The sequence below is a fragment of the Doryrhamphus excisus genome, chromosome 16 (assembly GCF_030265055.1).
Source record: "Doryrhamphus excisus isolate RoL2022-K1 chromosome 16, RoL_Dexc_1.0, whole genome shotgun sequence".
NCBI lineage: Eukaryota > Metazoa > Chordata > Actinopteri > Syngnathiformes > Syngnathidae > Doryrhamphus > Doryrhamphus excisus.
In genome coordinates this window covers 14,088,148-14,103,055 of record NC_080481.1, presented here as the reverse complement: position 1 = coordinate 14,103,055, position 14,908 = coordinate 14,088,148, and the positions used below count along the sequence as shown (strand labels likewise).

Sequence of the window (14,908 nt, the reverse complement as noted above, 5' to 3'; positions counted from 1 at the left end):
AGTATTGTTCTGAAATCTGATTAATTCCGAATTACATTTTTTTTCAGGGATTAGACACTGTTGCCGCTTTCTCATTTAGAGCTTTAGAAAATAATAGAATAATTCCGATGAATCACATCCTTTTGTCTTTTTTAGTTGTGGGCATGAGTTACATAATCAAAGTACTAGTAGTTTGTGAAGCACAAACCAGGAACGGTAACAGTGACGTGCAGTCAAGGGGAGAAAATGTATAAATGGCCTTTTTGGATGGATGGAATTTTTCTCTCAGTGACTGCAAGTCACTAGAAATGAATAATAGTAATATTAAACCCCGAACATTACAAATATGAAGCGTGTCATTTTGTTTTCACCATCCTGCCTGTGACTTGACAGGCGATGAGCTGACCAAGACGGAGGATGAAGATGAGCAAGGCTGGTGTCGAGGTCGTTTGGACAACGGCCGAGAGGGACTGTACCCGGCCAATTACGTTGAGCCAATCTAGGCCAGTGGCTGGACATGGACATGGACATGGACATGCTCCTGGAGGCAGCTTGAACAGTCTTGTCCAATTGCACCACACATAGCCAGAGACTTAAGAGCAACACATCCTTTGTCCAACAGATGCGCCAAGCAGTCATCAAAACTTAGTAACCTAAAAGACAATATACATCGCTATAGTATATTTTATCCCGCTCCCCCCCGGGGTGTGGGTGGACATCTCCAAACAAGAGCGGCAGTTATCCCAGTATATACACAGTCAACTATAACACAGTACAGCGCAGGCACATACGGCTTTCTCTGTGTAGCTGTACTTAACCTACGATACAGCTTATTTACCGCAGTCGGTTGTGCAAATGGGAAGCAAATATAATCAGTTATACCCATTCGAGAAAGACCAGCTTCTCTAACCCTGCATTGTGTATATACAGTATAATGCCATTTTTGCGTAGCTTTTTTTAACGCTGTGCGTGGTCAGTCATCCTTCATACATCGGGAATGCTGTGTAGTGTTAAAAGTACCACAAACAATATCATTTTTTTTTGTTTGTTTTTTTGTTTTGTTTTTTTAGTTGAGTGCTCTGGTCCAACCTTTAATTCTGTGTGTGTGCAGTGTTATGTGTTTTAACTGTTTCTGAGCGTGCATAGCAGCATGTGCTATGCAACTATCATTCCCTATGTTGGGGGGCCACAACTTGATGCAACGCTACAACTACAAAATGCAGAAGTCACTTTTAAAGCATCGCATGCTTCTGTTCTCATAAGAGGAAGCTTGATGACAAGCTTGATTTTACGTTTGATTTCTTATCATGCAATTCATCAACTTCATTCTTATCCACATCTACTAACATGAATGACAAGCAAAGTTGCAAGTGGAGGGTTTGGAACAATGCCTATGCCAGCATTTTCTTTCAGAGAGGGCCAATGGAGGCATGTTGATGAGCTCCACATCTCTGAAGAACAAAGGCCTCGTGAACAGGACATGAATGTACTAGCGTTCAGGTGAGAAGAGGCAATGTTGTTCGGAAAAAAAAATGCCGTCCTTGAAGAAAAGCACTAGTAGCCCGTATCTATGCTGAGCCAAAGAATGATCTAAGTACCATCAACTGCATTGTCCCTCCATGCAATAACCTCATATGACTCCAGGTCCTCACAACCACTGGAAACGACACAGGGACTATATTTACAGTCACTTATAATGCACTGCATGTTAGATGTTTGCAGTGTATTAATCCGCCCGAGTTCACCTTGCTTTTTAGAAGTGAAAATCATTGATTTGTGTGTTATCATGCAATGGGTTGCTTCTAAATTTTGTTACAATGATGAACAGATGGCGATGATGCCTTTTCGAAGCGCTGGAGTCGAGGACTAATAATCACTTGTGTCTGGATTCGACGGGTTTAGGTGTCCGTGTGAGGAAAACACATCACCAGCTCACAAGTTGTGTCTTAAGAGTACAGTTGTCCAGCAAAGCAAAAAGGACTTGTATCAATCCAAATACCCCACACAACAGTCAAAAGACACACATGACCTGGTTACATTGTCATTTTAGTGGGGAGGGGGCGCATCATCATCATTATCAGTGTGTATGCATTGTATAAATGTTACAGTAAAAAACACAAATGATTGACTACTAAGATAAAATGTAGTGTTATATATGTAAATGTATGTCATTCAAATAACAGCAATTGAAAACATGAATAGACATCATATTGTACGAATTCCATGGCGATGGTCAGTGTATCATAAAAGCGTTAATACACGCGGTCAGATTTGTATATGAAGATGTAATTTAAAGATTATATTATTCTGTTGTAACTGTACAACTGTGTTGAGTTGAAAACCAGACCTAACCACGTTGAGGCAGTAAAGGGGTGTACATGTAAATGCTTTTTTTTTTAAATGTTGATGATCTCTTCCTTATGCACACACACGGGGACTACAGCTGATGTTGTGGAAACCCTATATTAGTGGTCGATGATGTATGTTCATAGTTAGTGATGTACTTTTATCTCCTAACTGGTGTAGTGCCTGTTCATCTTGATGTAACAAGACGTTCATTTAAATATGCATAAAGATGATTATGATCACAGATGAAAATGATGATAGTGATGACCAACCCAAATCAGATTTGTTGTGATGGTGTCAGCAATGCAAAACTGGTTTGAAAGGAAAAACAAGTGTTTGAAAAAGTGTGGTCTGTGTGTGTTTTGTGTTGTGTGTGTATGGCTGTGTACCATCTTTTGTAGGTTGAGGAGAAGAATTGGTAGCACCTACATACTCGAGATGCAATTAAATATTAATTTAAGTCATTTGACTGGGGGGTGTAATTTTAAAATATGTAATTACATAAAATATATGTTTGTTGATTTCTCTGAATCCTGGCTAACCCCAATTCTGATTCCGGGGTCTGCATCCTACTAGGCACGTTCGGAGGCTCCTCCCCCATCAGCGAATTTAGACAGTCTTGCCTACCTCACACTTCCTGGTTGTGTCACGTGGTCTCATGTTTACCCTGACAAGATAAGATGACAGCTGCCTTCAACCGCGTTGAAGGCGAACAAATTCAATTTAACATTAAAGACGTAAAGTTAATTTAGAATTTTTTGAATATAGGTTTTACAGGAGAGAGAGGAAATGTCACCCTTCTACAGCTTTACGACAAGGAGAAGGAGGACACATTTGGAGGAACCTTCGCGCAGCAAGATGACGTCACGCCGCCTAAAAATACGCTTATTTATTTACACCCCGGATTTGGACACAACCACTGAACTTGATTGCCATTTGTGCATCGTGTCTGCTAGCTAGCTAATACGGAGGTTGAAGGAACGTCTTAAGACTGTTTTCTTGGAGAATACCACACATGGCAACCGATCCAAACGCGAATATCATAGGAAAATCTGGCCAATCATGAGCTGACGTCACGTGAGCGATGACTCAAGACCAATGAGGCTTGAGTTGAACAAGTGGAGAAGAGGAGAAAGTCCGCCATGACAGTGAGCAAAAGAGGTGGGCGTGGCTAGGCGGACAATAGTTTACAATGTGTTCACAAGCTCTGAGCCGAATATAAAATAGTCATCAGCTGTGCGTGCACTTAACATAACATTAACATGGATTAATGTTATAATTTATATATTATAAATTATATGATATTATTATATAAATATATGTATATTAAGAGTGTGGGAAATAATCGATATTAATGATACATCGATGCGCATGCGCGCAATGCGAGTACATCAGCTCGTTCACTTGGTATGGATGCAATTGACAGGTGAAATCTGGATTCATCGTGATGCGTTTGTGGGTATCAGTAAAATCCGATGCAAGCGCCGTTTTATTAATGTTCAACTTCACTCCTTATGCTGTTCCCCAGGTGCAATGAATGCACCAATCATTATTTCCCGTTTTGTATTGAATACGGACGGAAGCCGTGAGTCACATACAAATACTAGTAAAACAGCGTGGACGTTCGCACTCAAGCAGCATTGAGGAAGTTTCCATATTTACCCCCCCCGCGACGTTTAAATTGTATGTTTGGAAACACTACGGACAACACAACACGGACAAGTCTACCGCCGCCTCCCTGTCTAGTTCCTCGTCGAACACCGGGGAAGAACCAAGCAAATCAGGTCAGAACAAGTGGATCTTCCACTGCTTTCAAAATTGTCCAGGAGCTATTTGTACGTCCCTGCAACAAGTGTCCCCTCCCCCGAACGAGTGTTCAGCACAGCAGGTGACATTATAACAGCAGAGCAGTTTGCTTCTTCCTCAATTGTGAAACTAATTTTAAAAGGGTATAAGTTGTTTTACACTTTCTGCTCCCCACTACTGTATTAGCCTACCCCCTAGTGCATTCATATTAGCATATAGCATATTAGCATAACTGCTATTGTAATTGCTTAACCAGTGTGAAAGTGTGAGGAAAGTTGTTTTTGAAAAGTTGTTGCTGTTTTATGATGGCAAAAAGAATGATTAAGAAGTGATGCATAGTAAAAAAAAAAAAAAAAAAAAAGACAAACAGCACTTTAGTTGAATTTACTGCCAAGTGCCTATAAGGAATAAAGCCAAATACTTTTTGTAGGACCATACTGAATTCCATTTTTTCCCTTTGCTTATTTGCATCATGTTGAATTGCATCGTATCGCAAGAAATTGCACAATATCATATCGGATTGCAATTATTTGAAGTAAATGATTATCGCATCATAATGTGAAGAGGGTGAATCGTATCGCATCGCCAGAAAATTCCATGTATCCATGTTAAAGTATCATATTGCTGGCAGTGCATCGAAATGTGTATCGAATTGTCCTCAGTGCTGAGATTCACACGCCTAATATATATATATATATATGTATATATATATATATATATGTGTATATATATATATATATATGTGTATATATATATATGTATATATATATATATATATGTGTGTGTGTGTGTGTATGTACTGAACAAAATGAATTGATATGTACTGTGTATATATATACGTGAGTGTTATCAACACTTAAAAATTAATAAATCATGGTTAAATACCAGGGTTCAATTCCACCCTCGGCCATCTCTGTGTGGAGTTTGCATGTTCTCCCCGTGCATGCGTGGGTTTTCTCCGGGTACTCCGATTTCCTCCCACATTCCAAAAACATGCTAGGCTAATTAGCGACTCCAAATTGTCCATAGGTATGAATGTGAGTGTGAATGGTTGTTTGTTTGTCTATATGTGCCCTGTGATTGGCTGGCCACCAGTCCAGGGTGTACCTCGCCTCTCGCCCGAAGACAGCTGGGATAGGCTCCAGCAACCTCTGCGACCCTCGTGAGGAAAAGCGGTAGAAAATGAATGAATGAATGGTTAAATATCTTCCGGAATTCAGAGAAAACTCACCTCCACTCCCATTTCCTCTCTCCCATGACCCTTTATGAAAGCACCTAAGAAGAAAATATTCATAACGAAAACAAGAAGCAAAAACTTTTAATTTTTCTTTTTCTCATTTCTAAGTGAAAAGCAGCAGACATTTTTGCCAGACTACCATTGAAGCTGTAACTTCTACTTCCAAAACTTAAAATGGATTCTGCATGATGATTCTATGCAGGAAAATGTAGAAGAGAACCAAGAAGAAAGCAAACAACCGCTAGTCCTTTTCACAAGTTAACTTAAGTGTTGAGATAATATTTCGCTTCCCTCAACAAAATAATTTATTTTAAAAGATGGAGGCACAATATACATGTATGAAAACACGATTATAAAATGAATTAATCTTTTATCGGAGATTCTAATAGGCAGAAGTGCACAATTTGGTAGGCAGTCTATACATTGGAAATAAACATCAAATACACGAGGGAGCTTCCATCTTCCATGTTCTTCTGTTTTCTCTGTCTATGTCCAGCATATATTGATTTTTATCCTTCAACCTCTTGCTACATCAACTTGCTCATACTGGGTTCACAAACTGGTAGACCAGTCTACGGGACACATCAGGCTTGCGAATGATGCCCTTCTTGTAGTACTGCCGAATAGAGCGACTCAGTTTATCATAGTTCATTGCTGGACGATTCTTCCTGATTCCCCATAGCCTGGCCACATGGGCGGAGTCTTCAATTTTGAATATTCCTGTGGACAGAAAGCAGAGCTTCTTACTTAATGGCAACACACATAATCGCTTTTCTATATTACACGTCATCCAGTTTCGCTTAACGCTGTAAAATTGTCATGCCCTGCCTTGTTCCCCTGGTCTCCACATGTGTTGCACATCAGCTATTAGGCCTTCTTATACCGCTCCATTTCCATTGTTCCCCAGTCAGATCGTTTGTGCCTGCGTCTGAACGTTTGTTTCTCTGCCTTGTACTTGTATTTTTACTGCCTACTGCCTGTAAGAAGTACTCTTTTGTTTGTACTTTAAGCTTCCCATTGACCTTCTGTCACTAGCGTCTTTGGTTGTATTTTGTTTTTCCTCATCTGTGATAGCCCTTTGTTTATTATTAAATACTTTTTTTTTTACTACATTTGCCTTGGTCTCTGCTCTGGGGTCCTCAACACCTGGCACGAGTGCCACCCAGCCTAACAAAAACCATGCAAATTCACGATTTAACTCATAAATTTTGCTCAGCATAGTGCCAGGTTGGAGGCTCAAAGGAAAACTGCAAGCGGGAAAAAGAGAGAAAAGGTTATCATTTCAAACTTAAAATGATAGACAACGTGGGTCAATGTTTGCACTGTCAAGTGGAGCTGGTACTTCACAAAAGTACTACATCAATGCTGCAGCACATGATCAGAAAGCAACTTGCATATTTACAGAGCAAACAACCATATTACTCCGGCAGCTATTTATTTATTACTTGGATTTTTCATTATTAATGCTAACTATCAAGTGTAACCACATTTGAAAAGAACAATACTGTATTATTTAAGGGTCTTGTAATAGATTACCTTAAGTTGACCTGAATATGATGGATGAGCAGCACCAGTGGCCTATTTTAGGGAAGGTTTATCACTTGACTACTGGAAGCTTAGAATAAATAAATTACTGTAATTTAATTCATTCAAGTTAATTTGAGTACCGCAAACTCAAAATAAGTTGTTTTCATCAATATTTAAGATAATTTGAGTACTGCAAACTCAAAATAAGCCAGTTACTATAATCCAATTATTTAGTCTAATTTAAGCACTACACACTAAATTATTAAGTAAATCATATGTAATTTATCTAAGTTAACATAAATTACTCTGACACAGGCTCTGAAATTAATGTAATGTATACACTTTAAGTTGAGTAACACTTGAGCTAAGATAATGTTAGCTTCTATGACAGAACAAATCGAATCGATCAATGCAATTCATAATAAGAATCAAAATAAATAATATCATTTGGCCGGTCATGATAATCAACATATATCATTTTTCGGCCTCTATGTATTGACAAGAGAGTTCACTCTGTGCATCTATTTCAAAACCTGGGCGTGTTGGTTCTGTAGCTGAATGAATGAACTGTCAGTCATTCAGTCTTTGTCCTGGTGGGTGGAGGCGGGGCTGTTAGCGAGTTTACCCACAGAGTGCTGCAAGTGAGCATGGTGAGGAGTAACAAGCAAGTAAATGGAAATATGAATGAAGGCATGAAAGTGATGGTTTCCTAGCAACCCGTTTGTAAAATTTTCTTAAAATTTTTTTTTTTTTTTACCTTTTTCTTTGTTGAGCCAGCGGATAGAGCGGCTGTAGTTATGTGGCTTGTGGAGCAGGTCTCGAAGAAACTGCCACAAGTGGATGGGCTGACTAGGGTAGTTGCACCACGAATTGTCATTTGCTATTAAAAAAAAAAAGAGTAAGAACTTTAGGAGGCACATTCCTGGCTTTGATCTTTTAGTGGTACATTGATGTTAAAAATGCATTACCTTTACTAGGATGTGCTTCTGGTGGGCCCTGCTCCTTCATTGCTGCAGCTAAAAAAAAACAATCCGGCAATTATGGAAAATGTTCTTCTTCTGTTTGTCTCAGAACATCATCATTTTCCAGTTCTAACCTGATCTCCAGATGTCAAGATGAGCATACAGCACTTCTCCATACTGCGAGGAACGTTGTCTGAAGTCGGCCTCTGTCAAAGAGCACAAGTCCCTTCCGTTGAGCTCCTTGAAGAGCATGCTTATCTGTGGCAGTTTGTACAGGTGCTCGGTCCACAGCAGCCACTTGTAAACGTGTATGCAGCTCCAGTCTAAAGGGTCTGCAATGGAAAAGGACAAAATGGAGTTCAGGGTTAGAGCCTGTGATTCCCACAGACAGGAGTTGAAATATCAGTACACATTTTTGGCATTGTTGACAGAAGGTTAGTCAGAAAACTAGTTTGAAATACAGGATTTTATGTTTTAGACCAGGGGTCTCAAACATGCGGCCCGCGGGCCAAATGTGGCCCGCAGGACACTAGTTTGAGGCCCCCACCTTGATATGAAAGTTTAATGTTAGTACAGCCCGCGCAAGTTTGATATGGATGCTGTATGGTATCATGTACCCAGAAAAAATTATTACGTTTGATTAATGTTCATGTTAAAGGTTAAATAACTGTTAATAGTTATCCTCCCTATCCGTGTGGAAGTGGTAAGTTTTTGGCTATTTAAGTTTAAAGGAAATAACTTGAAGGCTACCGTTTAGGTCGCTAGCGCTGTAGTTTGCGAGTTAGCATGTGTCTCAAGACCCTGCAGTTGCACAATATGCTGTAGATAAAAAGAGTATAAATGTGACTATAGTCGTGTTTTGTCATGTCTACAGGGCTCTAATAATGCTTTGTTCATTTTAATCTGAAAAAAATAATTTGTCTACCCACCAACTATATGTGGTTTCTTAAGTTTTTATTATTTTCCATTTTATTATTATTCATTCATTCATTCATTTTCTACCGCTTTTCCTCACGAGGGTTGCGGGGGGTGCTGGAGCCTATCCCAGCTTTGGTCATGGTTTCATTTTATTTGAACATGCATCAGGTTATAATCACATAAATCAATTCACAGTTAGATTTATGTGATGCATTCCATGACCATGACTAATTATAAACAGCCTATTTCAGTTTAATGCATCTTTTTGTCCCTTTTTTAGTTTGGAACTGATATTTTCCTGAAACGTTTAATAATACTTGTACACATGTAGTTTGTTCTGTCGAATTTGGCTTAATTGAGAATATCTATCCAGCCATTGTGTTGCGGGTGTATGCTGGAGTCTATCCCAGCTGTCTTTGTGCGAGAGGCGGGGTACACCCTGGACTGGTCGCCAGCCAATCACAGGGCACATATATTCAAACAACCATTCACACTCACATTCATACCTATGGACAATTTGGAGTCGCTAATTAGCCTAGCATGTTTTTGGAATGTGGGAGGACACCGGAGTACCCGGAGAACATGCAAACTCCACACAGAGATGTAGAGGGTGGAATTGAACTCGGGTCTCCTAGCTGTGAGGCCGGCACGCTAACCACTAGATTACCATGCAGCCAGTTCAGGTAATCTTTTCCTAAAACTGCAGACTGGCTTAAGTCCGAAAGAGCTTGACAACAAGGGAAAAATAATGCAAATGTTTTGAAAAAGTTCAACTTGAACACCAGTTAGATCTTTTCATTTCCACAATATGAGTGTTACAAAACGATGTGTATCTTTCAACACAGAGTTTACACAAGGCGGGTTGGTTCCCTCAAGGCTCATCAGGCCTGGTCTGCATGTTTGATGGCGAGAGCAGAAGCCAACAGTAATTTCATTTTGTTATGAATTATTAAACCGGTGTACCTGGTGCGATGTTGAGTAGCTTGCAAGCTTTGTTGACATCACTCAGCACCTCGCCCACCACCATAGACTGGACCTGCTCCAGACAGTGTTCCTCTGTTTCACCCTGCACCACATGGGGAGTGTTCTGAGACGGGACGAGCACGTGTTGAGTCCCCAGCGTCGCTTCCGGGGAGACGTTGTTGGCTTCTGTCATCCTTAGTACTTCATTAGATAATTTGTTATAGCAGGGAGGGGGGACTCCTGGCCAGATGAAATCCGGAAGCCCCAACATGCTGCGGGTGGGTTTGTTGTCCTCCGTCTCCTCCAACCAGGCCATCCCAATGTCAGATGGGGAACCAATGCACAGAGATGAACGTAGAGTGGGATCACAACCTGAACTCCCCATTTTCAACGTTCCGTAAATCTGCCAAAGAAGTTCATATTTAGCACTGGTAGCATTGATGCTGTGCCAAATGCTCAATATTTAAACAACAGCAATGCCAATGTCAACTTTGTATTTTCTATGGTATTTACTTTGCTATGAATAACAATGGCATTTACATTTGTTATCTTTTGGTTTCGGGTTTCATTGTTATTGCCATGAATGTATTGTTTTGACATGCTCAGAAAAAGGTGGTAGAGCAGAAAGTGCAGTCATGTTTTCAGGGTAGCTGTGTCTACAGACGTAGATTACCACGACTATTGTGTGACTGAGGAGTGAATGATTAATGGGCCCACTTTCACTATGAAGCACTTTGGGTACCTTGAAAAGCGCTATACAAAATATAATCCATTATTGTTATATACGGTGGTCTAGTGGTTAGCATGCAGACCTCACAGCTATGAGACCAGGGTTCAATTCCACCCTCAGCCATCTCTGTGTGGAGTTTGCATACAATATACAATATATTGTAATGTAATCTACTAATTTAATATCAAGTGGTTTGCGCGCAGGCCTCACAGCTCGGAGACCCGAATTCAATTCCATCTCTGTGTGGAGTTTGCATGTTCTCCCTGTGCATACGTGGGTTTTCTCCGGGTACTCCGGTTTCCTCCCACATTCCAAAAACATGCTAGGCTAATTGGCGACTTCAAATTGTCCATAGGTATGAATGTGAGTGTGAATGGTTGTTTGTCTATATGTGCCCTGTGATTGGCTGGCGACCAGTCCAGGGTGTACCCCGCCTCTCGCTTTAAGACAGCTGGGATAGGCTCCAGCACCCCCTGCGACCCTCGTGAGGAAAAAGTGGTAGAAAATGAATGAATGAATTATTGTTAATCTATTTAAAGACAATTTTTTGTGTTTTTATTTTTGTTTTACTGTTTTCTAGTTACATAATTCCTCTTTGCTGTATTTTTCCAATGTTGCTGGGTTTTTATTTCAATAGCCATGTGACTTTCGCCGGGAAGTCGAGGAACACACAGAGGAGTGTGTCCAAGCTCTGTCTCTGGTCAGAGTTTGGGTTGCATTGTGGAGGGGGTTATGCAGTTTTCAGACCAGCATCGCACAGCATTGCAAATAGTGATCGTGTTTCTAAACTGTAAACTCTTTTTAATTATGAACTGCGTTATGAATTTGATGCTCAGCCAAATGTAACGAGCATAAATAGAACCGCAGTAATTAAAGATGCAGACAAGTCCAAACATCTCATGTTTTCATCTGAAGTAACTTTGATGAAATGTAGAATTACGGCAGACTTTGCTTGGACTGGACTTTTAAGACTGCAGCAACCACAAGACCAAGGTAGGCTGCATAAAACACTTATGCCCACTAAGGCCTCGCGCATTATTCCTCTTCCATATTAGGCGTATTATCGTTCATAGTAATGATGCCATAGTTCCCAATGTAATTGGGTTCTTCTGGCTGCCCTGTTCTTGTAATACAGCTTTTCTCCAAACTAGAAATCTTGTCAAGTTTTAATATTGTGTTTATACTTTGAGAGGGGGGGGGGGGCATCGTTTAATTAGCTGGCCCCACCTCTCACTCTGCTTCAGAAGTTTTGTTGTGGTGAAAACTTGCTCTTCAAGATATTTCTCTTGCTAAGATGAATAATGCGTTCGTGTGTGCCATCATTTAAATCAACTTGTCAACATTTGCATTTGAAAATAGGGACTTCTTTTCAGAAAACGGACCAAAAAATGACCAAAAATCGGGAATATTGTCTGATTTAACCAGAATTTCAACCAAAGGGGGTCAGGTTAAGACCTGATGGTCTACTGTGGTGTGTGTGTTTTGCCGCTTTTGTCTGCAGCGAGTTTTGACTTCATTTTTACGCCGGGTACCCTTGCAACCGTTATGTAATAGGTGAGAAAACAGGAGGATGCTGGGAAAGAAGGGAAAGAGTTTCCCATGGAAAATGGAATGTTGACAGGCATGCAACTGAAAGATTAAGAAAAAGTTTTACATTTTTGTTACATTTTAATTGCGTTTCTTGTTCTTCCCACTTTAATGTTCTCATTAAAGCATTATAAACTTGACCTGTTGTCAGTGAATAACCTTTTCCCTAAAATAAAATAGATCTGCTTTTATGGATGGGGAAGAAAATTAAAATAAAAAAAAAGAGTCTGAAATCGGGATATTTACATTTTAAAGCAATGATTAATTGAATATGAAAATAGTTATCGATTAAATGGATAATGGATTAATCATTGATTCAAATGAATTGTTGACAATTTCTACCCAAGTTTAAATGTAATTTGTGACAAATATCGGTATTTATTTGTTGTTTGATGTCTTATTTTAAACCACTATCGGTGACATATGCTAGCTATTAACAGTGCTAGTTATCTTTTTTGATTTTTTTTTTGTTTTAAAAACTGTAATTTGGAGCAAAAGAGGGACTTTCTAGCTGTTGTTATTGTCTACCGTGAGTAGAACAGTTGAGATAATTGTGGTCTTGTTAACGTCCCAAGTATAAAATTAATACAACATAATCCTAGTTACATCAGCGAGGTCTGTACTTTTTATGTCATTCCATAGAACATGGAAGTTCTGATAGTCTACCTTATTGTATTATTTATGAGTGAATACTGTTTAGTTTTAGGTTCAATTCACATTAAAGATCATGTATTTTTACTCCATTGAAGTTTAAATTGCACCTTCAGCTGGCTGCTAAAGTAGAGGCTGTTGTTATTATGTACCAGTAATATATTGAAGTTATGTGAATTTGAATCTTACCTCGTCTCTTTTCTCCAAGTATCTCTTTTCCTCGATGCGTCTGCTTCACTCTGCCTGACTTCTTCCCATGAAATGGTTTGGTGCTTGTCTGCACTGCTCAAATTCACTTTGCCCCCGAGGCAAAAGATGTGCTGCATTTGTGTCAAACATTGTAGAGCACTTCATTTTGTGACATCTCTGTTGTGGAAAGCAGGGTGTAAACACTTATGTAAATCATTGTGAAACATTCCTGAAGTAAAGAAGGTGTACATTGTACCTGGAGACGTGTAATTTGAAGTATAATAGTCAAGACAAGTTTACTTACTCTGAGTAGCCTGTAATTATAAAAGAGCCTCAAAGGGCTTTACAACTTCCAGGACGACCAAACTGCAATGGATGTCGATTGTAGCGACATATGATAAATATAAATATATACAAACGCGCCCCAGTGTAGCGCCGCCAGGTTGAGTTCCCATTATGTGTGACATCTTTGATTTGACGCTTACATTAAATAATGCTTGCTGTGATTGGACACTCTCACTCGCTGATGGTGAAGTGTGTACACTGTGTGACCGTTAGCCGACTTACCACCGTGCAGGGTGCGCTTCGCCTGCGCCAAGAATAGACCAAATAGGAGCTGGCGAAGCTTTCAGCACAACTTTTGCCGCACTATTTTGTTCCGATATAGTCACTGCACCAAACTGAAAATGTGGACACCTAACCACCGGTGCGCCCCCATACACAACTCTGCATAGCCTAGTCTACCAAATTGGCTGCACACAGTGGTGCGCCGGACGAAACCTTGCGCTGCGCCACGAAATCAGAGCCATTATTATTTACGTACGAGAGTCACAGGGGTGCTGGAGACTATCCCAGCTGTCTTCGGGCGAGAGGCGGGGTACACCCTGGACTGGTCGCCAGCCAATCACAGGGCACATATAGACAAACAACCATTCACACTCACATTCATACCTATGGACAATTAACCTAGCATGTTTTTGGAATGTGGGAGAAAACCCATGCATGCACAAGGAGAACATGTAAACTCCACACAGAGATGACCGAGGGTGGAATTGAACTCGGGTCTCCTAGCTATGAGGCCTGCGCGCTAACCACTTTTTCACCGTGCAGCCCGCCCTTATTATTATTATTTTGCATTATTAATTAATTAATTAATTCATTCATTTTCTACCGCTTTTCCTCACGAGGGTCGCGGGGGTGCCGGAGCCTATCCCAGCTGTCTTCGGGCGAGAGGCGGGGTACACCGTGGACTGGTCGCCAGCCAATCACAGGGCACATATAGACAAACAACCATTCACACTCACATTCATACCTATGGACAATTTGGAGTTGCTAATTAACCTAGCATGTTTTTTTGGAATGTGGGAGGAAACCCATGCATGTACAAGGAGAACATGTAAACTCCACACAGAGATGACCGAGGGTGGAATTGAACTCGGGTCTCCTAGCTATGAGGCCTGCGCGTTAACCACTTTTCACCGTGCAGCCCGCCCTTATTATTATTATTATTATTATTTTGCATTATTAATTAGTAGATATAAAAGTGTTCCACTTCCTGTGACAACTCCAAAGCACATATCAGGAAAATCAGGAAAAGGAAAACTGGTTTCATGGTAAAGACAATTTACTCAATTCATCCATTTTCTATGGCGCTTATCCTCATTAGGGTCACGGGGGTATGCTGGAGCCTATCCCAGCTGTCTTCGGGTGAGAGGCGGGGTACACCCTGGACTGGTCGTCCTGAGATAGACACACCTTGAAATATGTACACAACTAATTTTCTATTGGTTGTGAAATGTGCTCCAGATCCAGTCGTATGTATGTTCATTGAATCATTGATCTCTCCTTAACATTGTTGGGAGAACTTAAAAGACAAAAAAAAACATCACAATCCTGATGAGTTTGTTTTGAAAAGTTGGAGACTTTCATTGGAAAGTCAAATAAAAAGGGTGAGTGAGTATTGGATGAGCTTAGGATAAACGATAAGTCAATGTTTGCTTTAACTAAACAGTG

At 40.3% G+C, this 14,908-nt stretch overlaps 2 protein-coding genes across 3 annotated transcripts in view; one reads left to right on the top strand and one right to left on the bottom strand.

The window, feature by feature from the left end:
- Nucleotides 1–2,669, top strand: part of LOC131104051 (protein kinase C and casein kinase substrate in neurons protein 1-like) — a 28,902-nt gene extending 26,233 nt beyond the window's left edge. For both annotated transcript variants that reach the window (XM_058050774.1, XM_058050775.1), the window contains exon 10: nt 373–2,669. In XM_058050774.1, coding sequence (XP_057906757.1) covers nt 373–482 — 110 coding nt within the window. In that variant the 3' untranslated portion in view covers nt 483–2,669. The remainder of the gene's footprint in view (nt 1–372) is intronic.
- A 2,771-nt stretch (nt 2,670–5,440) lies between these two features.
- On the bottom strand, nt 5,441–12,954 carry LOC131104053 (SAM pointed domain-containing Ets transcription factor-like). Its single transcript, XM_058050776.1, has 6 exons — nt 12,896–12,954; nt 9,739–10,141; nt 7,992–8,189; nt 7,864–7,911; nt 7,653–7,775; nt 5,441–6,088 (listed from the first exon to the last, which is right to left on the bottom strand). The coding sequence occupies exons 2-6, from the start codon at nt 10,121–10,123 to the stop codon at nt 5,910–5,912; spliced, it is 933 nt and encodes a 310-aa protein (XP_057906759.1). The 5' UTR covers nt 10,124–10,141; nt 12,896–12,954; the 3' UTR covers nt 5,441–5,909.
- Between the last annotated feature and the right edge of the window lie 1,954 nt (nt 12,955–14,908).

Bases quoted from the DNA above. Each gene is read 5' to 3' on its own strand.
- LOC131104053 (XM_058050776.1), bottom strand. From the start codon at position 10,123: ATGGGGAGTTCAGGTTGTGATCCCACTCTACGTTCATCTCTGTGCATT. The intron at 8,190-9,738 runs GTACACCGGTTT...TTTCCATTGCAG, and splicing joins GCTACTCAACATCGCACCAG to ACCCTTTAGACTGGAGCTGC. The intron at 7,776-7,863 runs GTAATGCATTTT...TTTTTTTAATAG, and splicing joins AGAAGCACATCCTAGTAAAG to CAAATGACAATTCGTGGTGC.